This window comes from Pristiophorus japonicus, chromosome 14 (assembly GCF_044704955.1).
Source record: "Pristiophorus japonicus isolate sPriJap1 chromosome 14, sPriJap1.hap1, whole genome shotgun sequence".
Classification (NCBI taxonomy): domain Eukaryota; kingdom Metazoa; phylum Chordata; class Chondrichthyes; family Pristiophoridae; genus Pristiophorus; species Pristiophorus japonicus.
Window position 1 is genome coordinate 119,286,780 of NC_091990.1, and position 18,214 is coordinate 119,304,993.

General features: G+C 44.5%; 1 protein-coding gene across 2 annotated transcripts in view; it reads left to right on the forward strand.

Moving 5' to 3' along the window:
• The window catches only part of qser1 (glutamine and serine rich 1), a 199,044-nt gene that overhangs the window by 175,391 nt on the left and 5,439 nt on the right, over positions 1-18,214 (forward strand). For both annotated transcript variants that reach the window (XM_070899553.1, XM_070899554.1), the window contains exons 10-12: positions 2,165-2,302; positions 14,580-14,677; positions 17,875-18,021. In XM_070899553.1, the coding sequence (XP_070755654.1) occupies positions 2,165-2,302; positions 14,580-14,677; positions 17,875-18,021 (383 nt within the window). The remainder of the gene's footprint in view (positions 1-2,164; positions 2,303-14,579; positions 14,678-17,874; positions 18,022-18,214) is intronic.

Here is an 18,214-nt window from a genome sequence, read left to right on the forward strand (position 1 = left end):
TTTCTTGATTATGTATTTGTCTTGTGTATTTAAAAAAGAAAATTATCAACCAAAATATCTTAGCAGTGCATCTCATTTATTTTAGCTTACCGTCATTGTTTTATATTTAGTTGTATTCTGTCCTGATCCTTACTGTGCTGTTTGCCCCATAATCTTAAATTTAGTAATTACGCGGTCACCTTTCCCCAGAGGTCCTAGTACTACCATATTCTGAAAACCATGCTTATTATTTGTAAGAACCAGATCCTGAGCCGTATCTGTGATCAATCTTTTAACGATCATGCTCTCATGAATGGATGGATTCGCAAAAGGATCTCTTCGGCATATGTTTACCTGCTCCATTATTTAAAAGCTGAAATGACAGTGCACAGGGTTCCAGGGAAGAAACTAATAAATGGGAATATTTGTTTTTTTAAATCTGCATTTTTAATTATTATAAATCAATTGGATTACATAATTATACATTAAAGTTGTTCCTTTAGTGCTTTCTGCTTTGAAGGCATTGGTTTTCATTGTAATAAGAATGGGGTTGTTAGATTCTATTTCGTTAATCAAGCATATTGAGCCTCTGGGATATCAGTCTGAACAGTTCACAAGATCCAAATTTTGTTAGGTTCCATTATAACTATTTTCACATTTTTGCCTTCACTCCTACAATATTTTTATCACTGACTAATATTTAATTAGGGGCCTGGCTTTCCACCTCTGGAATCTATTTAATAGATCCCAGATAAGATATGATTTCAAATCTGAAGGTTAATGTGAGTTGACTGCATAACTGAACAAATTGGCAGTTTCACTCGGGCTGTAAGCATATCGGCCCTGAATTTGCGGTCAAAGGCTTCCCGTGGGGAAATGTCTCCAATCCATATATAAAATGCCCGCTAATCTGGTGTTCCGGGAGGTACGGAGACTCGCGGTCTTGGGCGCCTCTGGGTACCCGCGGATAGAGGCCCACGGGCACACGTGGGCCGGCCCAACCAATAAAAGAAGGCAATCCCCGGGGATTCCGGAAACCCCATAAGTATGAATGGGGATACCCCCAAAAATACATCTACAATTCAAATACATTTTAAAAAACATACATCTACAATTCAAATATACATCTACAATTCAAATACATTTTAAAAAACATTACACATTTAAAATGGTATTTAATTAAATATTTAAAACGCATATTTAATTTTTTGAAAAATAAATTTACATGTTTTAACGGGACTAAAAATAAACTTGCCTGCTTTTACCAGACGTAAGAATTTCACGGGCATTCACTGGGCAGAAGTTGGGCAAATATCCCAACTCTCTGCCCGCGGATGCCCTTTTCCCGGGGATGCGTTGGATCTGTCAAGAAGATTATTAACAGATCGCAAGTTCCGGGTTTTCATGCATGTGCTTTGCGCGTGAAAATCTAGAACTTGCACGGCCCCTATGGGCACATAGGCACCCGTCGGGGTCGCAAATTATGGCCCATCTACTGTGGAAGTGAAAAATTCATCTTCGTGCAGCAGGGGTGTCAAATTCGAGTTGGAGTTAAGGCACTTTGTTGAAACAAGTAAAGGAAGTATTTCCTGCATCTGGTAATGTTGTACCCTTCCAGAGAGTACCTGACATCCAAAAAGTAGTCCATTCTTTAGCCCTCACTTCAAACTCAGAAGTAACCAAAATATGTAAATATAAAAATGTACTGGTTTGAGGTGTAGAGCTATTAATATACGTTGTTAAAGAAAATGTTTTACTTATTTAGTGGTTCTTTTATAAAGCGATCATTTTCATTGACCTGTTTTCCTAAAATTACCATCCTCATTATTTTATAATAATCAGGATACCAAGATTATCACATACTAAATTTGTTTTCATTAAGGGTTACCATTTTTAAATTGGAAAATAATCAGTAGGTTGCTGAAAAATGCTCAGGAAATATTTTCATGATTTAAGGCAGGTTCCATTATGGCATATAGTTCCTTCATATATTTGTGCATTAAATAAGCACAATTTGATTTTGGTCCATTTATATAAAATGATTTACATGCAATGGTTTTGCATACCATGTTCTATATGCCATGCTAATACATTTGAACAAACACCAATTTAGTAATGAGTATTTAAATACATGTCTAAAAATGTAGTCATTTAATACATTATCGATATTTATTGTGTATTTTAGAACGGCCTGTAACAACTCCATATGTAGCTCGCTTCCTGAATACCAGAACAATGAAGGAAACATTTAAGAACTATGTGGAGCTGCTTGTGAGTACAGCCTTGGATCCTGACATGATTGAGGCATCAGAACAAAGTAATGGTAAATATTGAAGCTCAAAAGTGATTGTGGTGTTCAGTTATTTCATAGCATCAACAGATGCTCTACTGTAATGCATAGAATAAGGAGAAATTAGTCTTGGTCATTTAATAGTCATAGCAAATAATTCCTGACATTTTTGTAGCTTTATTCTCCTGCCTACATTTCCTTTGCCTGCCTCTCACCCTTGCAGGTGCACTTTCTATTAGTCTTCAGCTCTTGGTGGACGACTAGGTTACTCCCAAATCTGATCTGTAGCCAGATATTAGGCAATATTTGAGAGTGGCCTGGGTTGATTCTCATTTAGATTTATTTCAAGGGAACTTAACTCATGCACGCTGGCCCACCCCAATTTCACACCCAAGGTTTGGAATTCACCATAAGAATCTCCCAGTGCTAGTGCTGAGTTGTAGTGCATTTGTGAACAAGTGCACCGTGTTAGTAAAGAAGTGATACTTCTATAGTATTTTGTGTTCCAATGAAGAACTTTGCAAATATGAAATTGTCCAATTTCAGTCAGCTAGGTTTTGAATGCCTACGATGCTCTATTGTAATGACAAAAGCAGTTTTCTATTTTGTGATGTCAGTATGAAAGCAATCTGTTAGATACACAAGCATAAGAATATTCCTGGTTTCTGCATCTCTCCTCTGCATAATTGGATTCTAAAATAATTGGTTGCAGAGATGGTGGATGCATTGGTTATGATCTTCCAAAGTTCCTTAGATTCAGGAATGATCCTGGCGGCTTGGAAGGTAGAAAATGGATCACCGCTATTGAAGAAAGGAGGGAGAGAAAATGGGGAACTACAGGCCAGTTAGCATGACATCAGTCGGCGGGGAAATGCTGGAATCCATCTTTATTAAGGAAATGGTAACAGGGCACTTTTAAAATCATCATCTGATTAGGCATTTACTTTTTTTGAGGATGAAACTAGCAGGGTAGATAAAAGTAAACCAGTGGATGTAGTATAATTGGGTTTTCAAAAGGCATTCAATAAGGTGCCACACGAAAGATTGTTCGACAAGATAAGAACTCGTGGGGTTGGGGTGATATTAGCATGGATAGAGGATCGGTTAAAAGACAGAAAACAGTAGGAATGCTCTCAGGTTGGCAGGCTGTTAATAGTGGAGTGCCACACGGATCAGTGCTGAGGCCGCCACTATTTACAATCTATATTAATGACTTAGATGAAGGGACCGAGTGTAAATGTATCCATGTTTGTTGACTATATAAAACTAGGTGGGAAAGTAAGCTGTGAGGAGGACAAAGTCTGCAAAGGATATAGACAGGTTAAGTGATTGAGTAAGAAGATAGCAGACGGAATATAATGTGGGGAAATGTGAGGTTATTCACTTTGGTAGGAAGAATAGAAAAGCAGAATATTTTTAAATGGTGAGAAACTATTAAATATTGGTGTTTAGAGGTATTTGGGTGTCCTTGTACACAAAACACAAAGTTAACATGCAGGTATGGCAAGCCATTAAGAAAGCAAATGGTATGTTGGCCTTTATTGCAAAGAGTAAGGAAGTCTTGCTGCAATTGTACAGGGCTTTGGTGAGACCAAACCTGGAGTACGGTTTTGGTCTCCGTACCTAAGGAAGGATATTCTTGCTTTTAGACTCTTAAGGGAATCAAGGGATATGGGGATCAGGCAGGAAAGTGGAGTTGAGGATCAGGCTCGAAGGACCGAATGGCCTACTCCTGCTCTTATTTCTTATGTTCTGCTGCTATCGTGTTGCAGTATCTAGTAGTGGTGTCACACTAGCAGTGAGAATAATAATTTATTATCTCTCTCATATATTCCATCCCAGAGCAGTTCTTAATCATTGACATATTTTTTAGGGTAAAGGTTGGAAACTGCACAGGAAAGAAGGGGAACTGTTGGAAAGATGCCCCGGGGCAATCCTATAGATTTTCTAGTAGCTGGTTCAGACAAGTGTTGCCAGAGGCCTTGAGGCAGGCCAACTTTTTTTTTAAAGCATACAGGATCCTTGGTTTTATTAACAGAGCAATAGTGTATAATGGTTAGGCCTCAGCTAAACTATTGTGACCATTTCTGGTCACCACACTTTAGGAATGATGTCAAGGCCTTGATGAGGGTACAGAGAAGATTTGCTGGAGTGATGCCAAGTATGAGGGACTTTAGTTATGTGGAGAGTCGAGAAAAGCTGGGATTGTTTTCCTTAGACCCCTGTAGGTTATGGGGAGATATAAAAGTATTCAAAATGATGATGGGTTTTAATAGAGTAACTATGTAGAAACTGTTTCCACTAGCAGGAGGGTCAGTAACCAGGTTACATAGAAACATAGAAAATAGGTGCAGGAGTAGGCCATTCGGCCCTTCGAGCCTTCACCACCATTCAATAAGATAATGGTTGATCAGTCACCTCAGTATCACTTTCCTGCTTTCTCTCCATACCCCTTGATCCCTTTAGCCATAAGGGCCATATCTAACTCCCTCTTGAATATATCTAACGAACTAGCCTCAACAACTTTCTGCGATAGAGAATTCCACAGGTTAACAACTCTCTGAGTGAAGAAGTTTCTCCTCATCTCGGTCCTAAATGGCTTACCCCTTAACCTTATTCTTCCTGCCTCTAATCTGTCCAATCCCATCAGAATTTTATGTTTCTATGAGATCCCCTCTCATTCTTCTAAACTCCAGTGAATACAGGCCCAGTTGATCCAGTCTCTCCTCATATGTCAGTCCTGCCATCCCGGGAATCAGTCTGGTGAACCTTCGCTGCACTCCCTCAATAGCAAGAACGTCCTTCCTCAGATTAGGAAATCAAAACTGAACACAATATTCCAGGGGAGGCCTCGCCAAGGCCCTGTACAACTGTAGTAAGACTTCCCTGCTCCTATACTCAAATCCCCTAGCTATGAAGGCCAACATACCATTTGCCGCTTTCACCGCCTGCTGTACCTGCATGCCAACTTTCAATGACTGATGTACCATGTTAAGATATTGGGGCAGTTGAGACATTTTGTTATGCAGTGAGTTATGATCTGGAATGCACTGCTCGGAAGGTGTAGGAAGTAGATTCAGTAGTAACTTTCAAAAGTGAATTGGATATATACTTGGATAGGAAAAATTTGCAGAGCTATGGGGGGGAAAAGCAGAGGAGTGGGACAAATTGGATAGCTCTTACAAAGAGCTGTTACAGGCTTGTTGGGTTGAATAGCCTCCTTCTGTGAGCTGCTTGCTCTGTTGGTGTGTTGTGAGGACATTGGAAAAAAAATAATTATGGTGTTTACACTAAAAATGGAGTTTGCAAATAAAACTGCCATTGCCAATAATCTTTTTCCTTGCCTGTGCTTCGCAAGCTTAATTGGAGTTTATCGGCTTTCAGTCCATGCATAGCACATCCCTTTTTACCACTAATTTTCCTGATGTGCCTTAACATGACCCCTATGGAAAACATAAGTTTTAAATAAACAGTACAGAAAGGAAAGAAAGCCAAGGGAAGAAGCTAAAATATTGAGGGGCAAAATAAAAAAAATTATTGAACCGAATCATGCAAAAAAAAAAAATGATCATGAACTGAAATTTAATAAAACAGAAATTACATAGAATGACAAAATGGGATGAACCAGAATTAGATTGTGAACTGCGGCTTATAGGACTTGATCTTGGCTTCAACCATTCTTTGTGATGGACAGTAATTACATAAATCTGTCTGCTTGAGTCAGGCTGCAAATGCTATAAGTAAATGAAGCATCTTTTTTTTTGTTTCCATCTCCATCTTTCAATTTCACTGGAAATACAGTTTTCCATTTGTTTTAATATTTAGTTAATTAGATATTGTAATATTTTATTATGACATGAAGGTACTAAATGTAACAATTTTTGATCCATCTGATAGAAAGCAGAGTATGGAGACCTTTGATTGTAACCAGGACATGTCTCTTTCTAAATCTCTTGTCATGGCAATGTAACCTTACTTCCTTCCGTATCCATTCACATTTCAGTTGGCATTCTGAACCCAAGCTCATTAATCCTATCTCTTTTTTAAAATTCTTTTGACCCCATTTGGGACTTTCACCTGTCTCGTCCCCTTTCTCTCGCCCAGTCATGCGACCTTTCATTTTTCCCTTCTTTGGGTACTTGGTTCCCCCAATCCCTAACCCAGTCCATCATTACTGCTCTACTTTTCTACTCTCCTGGGTTGAATCCCCTTGAAAAAGATCATTACTACACTGTGCTTCAGCCTTGGTTCAGTGGTTGTACCATCAGTCATAGGCTGTGGATTCAAACCCCACTTCAGAGTCATGCACTCATAATCTAGACTGATCTGCAGTGCAGTATTGGAGTGCTGCACTATTAGAGATACCGTTTTTCAGATGAGACGTTAAACCAAGTTCCCGTTAGCCTTGTCAGCTGGATGTACAAGATACAATGGCACTATTCAAAGAAGAGATGGTGAGTTGACCCGGTGTCCTGGTCAGTATTTATCCCTCAATCAACATCACTGGTCAGACTGCTTGTCTGACATCCAGGCTTGATTGAGCAGTAATTTCCTCCAGCTAAACATTGGGAAGGCACAAGCCATCATTTCCGGACCCCACTTGAAACTTTGTGCCCTTGCCACCAATTCCGTCCCCCTCTCAAGGCTGAACCAGACTGTTCACAACCTAGACGTCCTATTCTAGCTGTGTTCCTGACCCCATACCTTCACCATCACACAGACACCTACTTCCACCTCCGTAATATTGCCTGCCTCCATCCATGCCTCAGCCCATCTGCTGCTGGTATCTTCATCCCTGTCTTGTCACCTCCAGCCTTGATTATTGCAATATTCTCGTGACCAGCCAACCATCCTCCACCCTCCATGAACTTCATCTCATCCAAAACTTTGCTGCGCTTGTCCTATCTCACACCAATTTACTGTCACCCCGATCTTGCTCATCTACATTGGTCCCCAGTCCTCAAATTTCAAATTGCCGTCCTTGTGTTTAAATCCCTTAATTGTCTTGCCCCCTCTCTATCTCTATAATCTCATTCAGACTTACTGTTTCCACCAGAACTCTCCATTCCTCGGACTATTTGCTCCTTGTGCATGCCTCTTTCTTTCACTCCACCATCATCATCATCATAGGCAGTCCTTCGGAATCGAGGAAGACTTGCTTCCACTCCCAAAGTGAGTTCTTTAATGGCTGAACAGTCCGATACGAGAGCCACAGACCCTGTTACAGGTGGTAGAGACATTTGTCGAGGGAAGGGGTGGGTGGGGCTGGATTGCCATGCGCTCTTTCTGCTGCCTGCGCTTGGCCTCTTCACGCTCTTTGCGTTGAGACTCAAAGAGCTGAACAGATGCACTTTCTCCACCTCGGGCGGTCTTCGGCCAGGATCTCCCAGGTGTCAGTGGTGATGTCGCACTTTACCAGGGAGGCTTTAAGAGTGTCCTTGTAACGTTTCCGCTGCCCACCTTTGGCTCGTTTACCATGAAGGAGCTCCGTATAAAGCATTTGCTTCGGGAGTCTTGTATGTGGCCTGCCCAGCGAAGCTGATCGGGTCTGGTCAGTGCTTCAATACTGGGGATGTTAGCCTGGTCGAGGACACTGATGTTGGTGTGCCTGTCCTTCCAGGGGATTTGCAGGATCTTGCGGAGACATCATTGGTGATATATCTCCAGCGACTTGAGGTGCCTTCTATACATTGTCCATGCCTCAGATCCATACAGGAGGGCGGGTATTACTACAGCTCTGTAGACCATGAGCTTGGTGGTAGATTTGAGGGCCTGGTCTTCAAACACTCTTTTCCTCAGACGGCCAAAGGCTGCACTGACGCACCGGAGGCGATGTTGAATCTTGTCTGCCTTTGTCGATAAGAGGCTCCTGAGATATGGGAAATGGTCCAATTTGTCGAGGGCCGCGCCATGAATCTTGATGATTGGAGGGCAGTGCTGTGCGGCAGTGACCGGCTGGTGGAGGACCGTTGTCTTACGGATATTAAGCATATGGCGCATGCTTTCATATGCCTCAGTGAATACATTGACTGTATCCTAGGAGTTCAGCCTCTGAATGTGCGCAGACGCCATCTGCATACTGCAGCTTAACGACAGAGGTTGGGGTGATCTTGGACCTGGCCTGGAGGCGGCATAGGTTAAGCAGCTTCCCACTGGTTCTGTAGTTTAGGTCCACTCCAGAGGGGAGCTTGTTGATTGTGAGATGGAGCATGGTGGCAAGGAAGATTGAGAAGAGGGTTGGAGCGATGACGCAGCCCTGTTTGACCCCAGTCCGGACGTGAATTGGGTCTGTAATGGATCCGTTGGTAAGGATCACGGCCTGCATGTCATCGTGAAGCAGACGAAGGATGTTGACAAACCTTTGGGGGCATCCGAAACGGAGGAGGACGCTCCATAGTCCCTCACAGTTGACAGTGTCAAAGGCCTTTGTAAGATCGAAAAAGGCCATGTATAAGGGCTGGCGCTGCTCCCTGCATTTTTCCTGCAACTGTCGCACTGCAAAGATCATGTCTGTTGTGCCCCGTAGGGGACGAAATACGCACTGTGATTCCGGGAGGAGCTCCTCGGCCACAGGGAGAAGACGATTGAGGAGATCTCTAACAACAATTTTCCCAGTGGCTGATAGCAGGGAGATTCCCCTGTAGTTGCTGCAGTCGGACTTGTCCCCTTTTTTAAAAAATGGTCACAATCACTGCATCTCTGCGATCTCCCGGCATGCTCTCCTCCATCGAGATGAGAGAGATGAGGTCATGTATCCATGCCAACAGCACCTCTCCGCCATACTTTAGTGCCTCGGCAGGGATTCCATCCGCACCTGTAGCCTTGTTATTCTTCAGCTGTTTTATGGCTTTGCCTACCTCGTGTAATGTTCGAGTTTCACTGAGTTGGTGGCGGGTCGCATGCTGCGGGATGGAGTCGAGAACACTCGAGTCAAAGGCAGAGTCTCGATTGAGGAGATCTTCAAAGTGCTCCTTTCATTGAGCCCTGACAGCCTCGGTGTCCTTGATGAGTGTTTCCCCATTCTTGGCCAGGAGTGAGGTGGGGCCTTGGGAGTTTGGACCGTATGTGGCCTTGACTGCAGTGAAGAATCCTCATATATCGTGGCTGTCGGCCAGTTGTTGTATCTCCTGTGCTTTCACCATCCACCACCTGTTCTTTAGGTCCCGGAATTTTTGTTTGATCTGAGCCTTGAGCCATCTGTAATGTTGTTTTGCAGCTCCCGCGTTGGGTTGTTGCTTGAGGCTCAGAAATGCTTTGCGCTTGCGATCTATTAGTTCTTCGATCTCCTGATCATTTTCATCAAACCAGTCCTGATATTTTCTGGTTGAGTGACCAAGTGTCTCTTCACAGGCACTGCTTATAGAGGCCTGGAGGGAAGACCAAGTGCTATGGGCATTCAGCATCTTAGGGTCATCAAGGCACATAGGATTGGCTGTGAGGCGCTGGCTGTGTAGGGCTCTCTTAGCTGGGTCTCTCCTAAGTGCCCCGGCATTAACTTTTTTGCAGAACTGCTTCTGCTGTTCCCTCTGCTTTGGGACAATGTTAATGTTGATGATGGATCGGATTAGGTGGTGGTCCATCCAGCAGTCATCAGCTCCTGTCATGGCGCGGGTGATGCGCACATCCTTGCGATCCCTGGCTCGGACGATGACAGTCAAGCAGGTGCCAGTGTTTGGAGCGAGGGTGTTGCCACGATGCCTTGTATTTGTCCCTCTGGCGGTAATGAGGAGTTCATGTTCTAGACATTTTGTCAGGAGTAGGGTACCACTGGAGTTGGCTTTCCCTACCCCCTCTCTGCCAATCACACCTCCTCAGAGGGCTGTATCTTTGCTGACCCTGGCATTAAAATCACCCAGGAGGATCAATTTGTCACCCTTGGGGACGTGGGACAAGGATGTCTTGAGATTGGAATAAAAACCCTCTGGCCTCATCCGTTGCATCAAGTGTAGGGGCGTACGCACTGATGACTGTGGCGCATTGGTTCCGGGATAGGGTAATACGAAGAGTCATGAGGCGTTCGTAAACCCCACAGGGGAAGTCTTTGAGGCGGTCGACCAGTTCATACTTAACGGCAAAGCCGACTCCACGAAGGTGGCGTTCTGCCTCTGGTTTCCTTTTCCAGAAGAAGGTGTAACCTTCACCATGTTCCTTCAACTGGCCTTCCCCTGCCCGCCGGGTCTTGCCTAGGGCGGCAATGTCAAAACGTCTGAGTTCCCGGGCAACTATGGCGGTGCGCATTCCGGCCTGTTACTGTTGGGATTGTCCATGAAGGTCCTGCCATTCTAGGTCCCGAACTTCATACTGACGAAGTGGAAGATGCCTGTGCGTGAGTTCTTTTAACGTGGGGTGGCCATTGCACACCGGCAACCACACGGGCTTAGCTGAACAAGGTCTTGGTCCAGTGGCAAGGGGGTCCAAGACAACTGGAGACCAGGCACAGCTCTATACACCTAATTGCCTACAGAGAAGTGTTGGCTGGAAGCTCGGCGCCGCGTAGCACCATTGATGGTAGATGGCCCGTGGCTTGGTTGGGCGGCAAGCATTAAGAAGGTGACTTCCAAAGTTATTTTAAAAGTTAAAAGTTGATTAAAAAAAATTCCCAATTTGTTTAAAAAGTTTCTAAGAGTTGTTAAAAAGTCTAAGATGCAAATCAATAAGAGGTTATAAAAGTTTCCCCAATTTAAAAAGTTTCTAAAGGTTGTTAAAAAGTCAAAGATGTAGATAATAGATGTTTAAAAGTATTTCGATTAAGAGTCTAAAATGTAAGTTTTAAAAGTTCTCCCAAATTGTTTAAAAAATTTAAAAGTTTAAAAATTAATTAAAAGTTGGTTAGGAGTTTAAGACGTTGGGTTGAACGCCACCACCTCGGTCCCTTCGGCCAGTTCAGCGCCGGCCTCGGAGTCCCTTCGGCTGGTTCGGTCCCCCGGAGTCCTTTGGCAGATTCGACATTCCCCCCCCCCTCCCCCACCCAATCTGTCAGCACAATGAACAGCTGGTGTGCGACCACAGTGACACGCATGGGCAGGTGTGGAGTCCTTTCGGTCCAGGATAGAAGCGGGCCGGCACGGGGTCCCTTCAGCCCACGACAGAAGCGGCCGGCACGGAGTCACTTCGGCCTGGGACAGAAGCGGCCGGCACGGAGTCACTTCGGCCTGGGACAGAAGCGGCCGGCACGGAGTCACTTCGGCCTGGGACAGAAGCGGCTGGCACGGAGTCACTTCGGCCTGGGACAGAAGCGGCCGGCACGGAGTCACTTCGGCCTGGGACAGAAGCGGCCGGCACGGAATCACTTCGGCCTGGGACAGAAGCGGCCGGCACGGAGTCACTTCGGCCTGGGACAGAAGCGGCCGGCACGGAGTCACTTCGGCCTGGGACAGAAGCGGCTGGCACGGAGTCACTTCGGCCTGGGACAGAAGCGGCCGGCACGGAGTCACTTCGGCCTGGGACAGAAGCGGCTGGCACGGAATCACTTCGGCCTGGGACAGAAGCGGCTGGCACGGAGTCGCTTCGGCCTGGGACAGAAGCGGCCGGCACGGAGTCACTTCGGCCTGGGACAGAAGCGGCCGGCTCAGGGTCCCTTCGGCCGGCCGCTTCTGTCCCAGGCCTTCATTCCATTATTGAAGGCTGTGCCTTCAGCTGCCTATGCCACATGTTCTGGAATTCCCTCCTAAACTCCTCTGCCTCTCTATGTTCCTCTTCTCCTTTTAAGACGGTCCTTAAAATCTGCCTCTTCAACTATGCTTTCAGTCACTCCTCATATCTCCTTTGGCTTGGTGTTCTTTTCCTTAAAGCACCTTTGGACTACGCTATGTTTCTACTACACTATGTAACTGCAAATTGTTTTAAATATTTTGTCTCTTATGAGTATAATCACACATTGCCTGGTAAGTAATGGCATTGTCTTCACAACCTCACTGAGTTAAGATTCCATTGAAAAGGAAGAAAATGTAATTCAGAACAACACTAAAATTAAAAATGTCACTTAATAGCCATCAGTGCATGACATATTCTGCAGACTTTCAAATGTATGTAAATGTGTGCGGAGATTATAGAGAGGCATTATACTATGCCGCGTGGTGTTCAGGGGTTCTGGATCCAGGCACAAACTTTACCATTCTGGCCCTCATTCATAAGGCGCTGCTGTTGACTCTGCCCCGTTCCCTCAGTGTGGCTCTAAACTCCTCCCCTCAGTGCCACTGCCAGTTCCGACTACCTCCTCTAAGTGATTGATTACAGCTAGACTATGGACAGAAATTCTCAAGCTATCAAGAATTCCTGCCCATTGTGTGCAGAGAGACATTCAGTTATTTGCAATACAACCAGCAGGAAGCAGATACCAGCCACAATGTTGAGTAGACATCAGCTCGGGTTGCAGAGGGGCAAAGAGTGCTACCGGGGGGGCAGGGGGCGGAAGGAAGCCGTTCCAGACGGCGGGCGGGAGGGAGGGAACCGACCGACCGAACGCAGGGAAGCCGTTCCAGACGGCGGGGAGGGACCCAACCGACCGAACGCAGGGGGGGGGGGGAAGGAAGCCGTTCCAGACGGCGGGTGAGCGACCGAACGCAGCGGGGGGGGGGGGGGGGGAGGGGGAAGGGGAAGGGGGAAGGAAGCCGTTCCAGACAGCGGGGGGGGGGGGGGGGAAGGGGGAAGGAAGCCGTTCCAGACGGCGGGTGAGCGACCGAACGCAGCGGGGGGGGGGGGGGGGGGAGGAGGGGGAAGGGGAAGGGGGAAGGAAGCCGTTCCAGACAGCGGGGGGGGGGGGGGAGGGGGAAGGGGGAAGGAAGCCGTTCCAGACAGCGGGCGGGAGGGAACCGACCGACCAAACGCAGGGAAGCCATTCCATACGGCAGGGAGGGACCCAACCGACCGAACGCGGGGGGGGGCGAGGAAGCCGTTCCAGACGGCGGGAGGGAGGGAAGGAGACAGAAGGCTGCAGGAAGCCTCAGAAATTGAGGAGCCATTTCCCGACGGCAAAAGGGGGAGTTCGTCGGGAAACGGCTGCCTCAACTTTCTGAGGCTTCCTGCAGCCTTCTCTGTGCTGATGGCAATGTGCTTTTATTAAAAAATGTTCAAAAACTAAACAGCTACAAAGAACTACAAAAATTGCCAAGTACCAATGTTTCCTTCACACTGCGTGTGTGCGAATGCTTCAATGCGCACGCGCAGCGTTGCTGGCAGGAAAAAACTAATTTAAATAGTACCCGCCCCCTCCCACTTACAAAATCGGTGCGAGTGTAGGCTCCACCCCCCTGGGCGCCGCGCCAAACAGACAAGGAGCTGCAGGGCTCTCCAGAATCGCGAGTTTTTTTTCCGGCGCCGTTTTAGGCGCGAAAAACGGGCACCCAGCTCAGAGGGGCGCCTGTTTTTTTTCGTGTGGTAACTTGGGCCCTAAGTATGGAAGAAGAGCAAGAAGAGTGCTACATTGAACAGGTGGACTACTTGATCTTGTTTTGGGGAAAGTGGAGAGGGGAGGAATGTGCCCAAGTTTTGTATGAATGTGAAAGGATAAGGTCCTGGGTCATCCTGAGCAGGTTCCAAATGTCAATATTCAGGATTAGTCATGGTGTACATAGTACATAGTTCTTTATAGGCAGCCCGTGGGCGCAATGATGAGTGTAAATGGTCCACAAGGAGACACTGAATACCATTTGTTACCCTGTTGCAACAAAATCAGATACCCTTGTATCATTTATTTTGGTTCACATTATCCTCCATTTATTGTCAAAGCAAAATAATTGTGTAGTGTTAAACACAGTAATTTTTCTTATTTTTTTATTAATTCTCTGGATGAGGCTGGCATTTATCGTCAATCCAATGTTTCCCTGAGAAGGTGGTGATGGACCTCCTTCTGTTTGATGCAATTGAGTTGCTTGCATGGCCACTTCAGAGGGCAGTTAAAATTCAACCATGCTGGTGTGGTATTGGAGTCACAAGTAGGCCAGGCTGGGTAAGGATGTTGGGTTTCCTTCCCTAAAGGACATTAGTGAACCATTTGCATTTTTACAACAATTAGACAGCTTCATGGCCACTTTTACTGATGCCCGCTTTTAATCTAGATTTTTTTTTAAACTAAAACTACACCCAAAGCCATCTGCTAGAATATATTGTTGTGTAGATTGGACATGAAATAAGGAGTTGAGTAGCCTCTCTAAGGATGGCTATCAGATCACTTCACTATAGAGAACATTGCTGATCTTCCCGTTTATATTCGATAATTTTAGGATGTGTCATTGTAGCACTTCAATGTTGGTGCAAGTAGCCTTTGAATTTGAGTAACACTTTAATACAAGCTTAATTTAATCTCTTGCAGATGAGATGTATTTGCCACATATGAGGAAGATTGATAGTATGCTGAATGAGAACAAGAAGCGAATGATTTCCAAGTTCCCACTGGAGCCAGCGCTCAAGGTGAGAACCTTTTTAAAATCATATTTACCATTCTCTGAAAATAATGTCTTTCAGCAATATAGCTGTTGCATTCACACAAGGGTAGGTTTCTAGGACTTTAAAGAAGTAAGTTAGTGACTTCTGGTCGGACAGTATTTAGAGACAGAACACTAGTGTGGTTACTGATAGTCCTACGGTTTGTGTATTGGAATCTGGGGAAGAAAATCTGTTTAGGATTTGTTTCTGCACATTACATTGAGGTGATCATGCAACATTAATTTGACATTCTGTGATTGTCAATAACTGAAGTCCAGTTTGAAATATTTAAGCTTTCAAGTTGCAGATCAAGCATAATAAATTGTATAATTCAAAATGATCTCCACAGTTGTAAGTAATCTGCAGAAGTAACCATAGATATTTGAGAGAAATTTATTATCACCACTGTTTTAATTGTACACCACAAAATATTGCGCATTGCACAGTTTATTGCAGAAGAGATGGAGCTGAATAGACTGACGCACAAATAGTATAGTTTGGGAAATTGGGACAGAAAAATAAATTGAGTTTTTTCTTGGGGAGGTTGATACAAAATAATGAAAACTTGGAGGGAGATACAAAGCTGTAATGTGTTTTGCAGGAATTCATGTGATGACAAACCATGAGAACAACGTTTGAACAGTTTATTAAAGAATATCTCCTGGGACTATTTTATAGTCTGAGAATCTGGTCCCAGTGGTCATCATTTACTTGTTCATATTAAAAAAAAAAGATTACTCTTGTTCTAATGGAAAATCAAACTTTCCTGATTTCTCGGGAAATAAAAAGATCGGCCAATTACCAGTCTTCAATTTTTGGTGCCTCTTAATTGTGTGCACTGATGCGCAATCTCTTGGATGGCACAGTAAAATGGCTTCCTTCCTCCTTTTTACTGAGTGTGTAGCAGCAAGTTTCTGTGTCTCCATATTCTCAGATTAATTTATAAATTGTTTATTTTAATGCTTTGATCTGGAAATTGCGAGGGTTGGTCAGAAGGCATCGGTATCTTTGAGGCCACTTTTCAGTGGCACTGGTGTAATTATATTACTAAAAAAATTGGAACCTGCTGTACAGACCATCAACAATAAATCGTAAATTAACTTGTAAATGGAGATTGAAAGTACAAGGAAAATGTGTACTACATTTTTTAAATGTAGGTGATGGAAGTTAAATTAAGATGTGAGACAATGATTTTAGTTTTCATGTGAATTCTATATGAATCAACTGCAGAGATACCATGACTTGTGAGACTCCCTTCCTCGTCTATCCCCAAGAGTCTGTAAAATTGTCTGTCTTGTTCTGCCCCACATTGTTGGCCCAGCATATATATTTAATAACTTGAATATATTTTGAGAACTTTAGTTTTCTGATTATTGATGGCCTTTGTTTAGTTTTGAATTGTAGTTAAGACCTGGTGCTTTGTGGATGGAAAAACTCCTTACAGTTGACTGCCTAATCATCCAGAGGTTGCAAGTAGATTCTTCTACTCAATTGATATAGTCTACCTGCACATCATCTTTAATCTGTCCCCACACAGTAACCTCTGGAGTTTCCTAAGGATTTATTTTAGGCCCCCTTCTCTTGCTCATTTAGATGCTGCCTCTCGGGTACATCATCCACGGGTCAGCTTCCACGTGTACGCCGATGACACCCAGTACTACCTCGCCACCACTTCTCAGCCCCACAACCATCTCCATGCTGTCAAACTGCTTGTCTGATATCCAGTCTTTGATCGGTTATACTTTCCCTCAGCTAAAGACTGAAGCCATATTTTTTGGCCCTGCCGCAAATATCCTCCTTTGCCACTGACCCCTTGCTGCTCTTCAGCCACTCGCTCAAATTTAACCACATGTGCAAAACCCTGGCATTCTGTTTCACCTCAAGAAGAGCTTAAAACTCACCATTGTATTCATTATTAAGACTGCTTGTTTCCATTTTTATAGCATTACTCCTCTCCATCCTTGCCTAAGTCCCCATTGCTGAAATCCTAGCCCAAGCTTTTGTTATCTCTACACTTGATTTCTCTAATATCGTCTTTGCTGACCTCCCATCCTTCACTTCGTAAACTCCAACAGATCTAAAATGCTGTTGCCCATAGCCTGTCCCTCATGCCCATGACCTCAATCCTTGCTAGTCTACATTGGTTTCCATTCTCCCAACACATTAAATGCAAAATCCTTGCCCTTGTCTTCAAATTGCACACCAGCCACCACACGGGCTTGACAGAGCCAGGTCTTGGTCCAGTGGCAAGGGTTAACCAGGACGAGTGGAGACCAGCTCTGCTGCACGGACCCAGTGCGCCCACATATCGCACAGTGTGGGCTGGGCCCGTGCTGCCCCTGGGTCCTGTAACTATCGTCTCTCCCGGGCCCCGATCACGTCACTCTGCAGTCTCTCGCCGCTCCTGCTGTATCTGCCCATGCTCCAATCACCGACCGGGACCTTGATGACGTCACTCTTCGCTGCCATCGCCCTCCTGCACCAGTTCACGCTGTACCTTGCCGCGGTACGCTGCCCAGGGCCACCGCTCCTGTTACGCAGTCTGGCCTCATTACGCTTAGTCTCTGCACCTCCGCCAGCCTCATATTCCCTCATGTGATCCTTATTCCTAATGTTTTTTCTGCGTATGTTCTATGGTCTTTAAGTTCACAGGATGCTCTCCACTTGAGAACAGATGGTTGCTTATACCTCTTAAGCTGTGTGTGTGTTAAGAGTGGTGAGATTGTTTCAACTCTTTTGTTCCTTATTCTCTGTCCCGGTCCAAATTCAGCATCTTCTCTTGATGACAAATTCATGACAAGATAACAAGGTCTATGAAGTAACATGAAAACCCATGTTCCATTTTGAGGCACAATCAATTGGAGTGCCTTTGTGTTTCCACATTAACTTCCTAATGTATTATTGGTAAAACTGTTGTTTACTGCATTAAAGGGGACAGGAAATTCTTCTTTTATTTTCTACTTGAAGGTAGATCTGACGAAGGGTCATCGACCTGAAACGTTAACTCTATTTCTCTCTCTACAGATGCTGAGTATTTCCAGCATTTTCTATTTTTATTTCTGTTTAATATAATTGAGATTTATCTATTTCGTTGGAATACAGGTACTGCAAAATCAGGAGTAGGCAACCCTACCTGCAAAATAAAACATTTACAGTGCCATAATTTTTTTTTTGTTCTGTAGACTGCACTGGAGAATTTTCCTGAACTGACGACATGTGCCTCAGGAGCAAAGAATGGCAATCCCAATATGTCCAAAATTAAAATGAGTGGTAAAAATTACAACAAAAAAACGCTCCAGTCAGTAAAACAAAATTCTAAGGGCCAAAAGGTAAGGTCTTCTGTGAACTATCTTTAGTAAAGGGGATGTACTTTTTCCTCTATATATTGTACCATGTGTGGTCTGGGAACTGTTGAAATATTTCACAAATTTCCACCACCAATGCAGTCATAATTATTCAGATGTCGGGATTAGTATTTGCCTATTAGTTTGTCAATCTCAGACTCGCTTTCTACCATCTTCT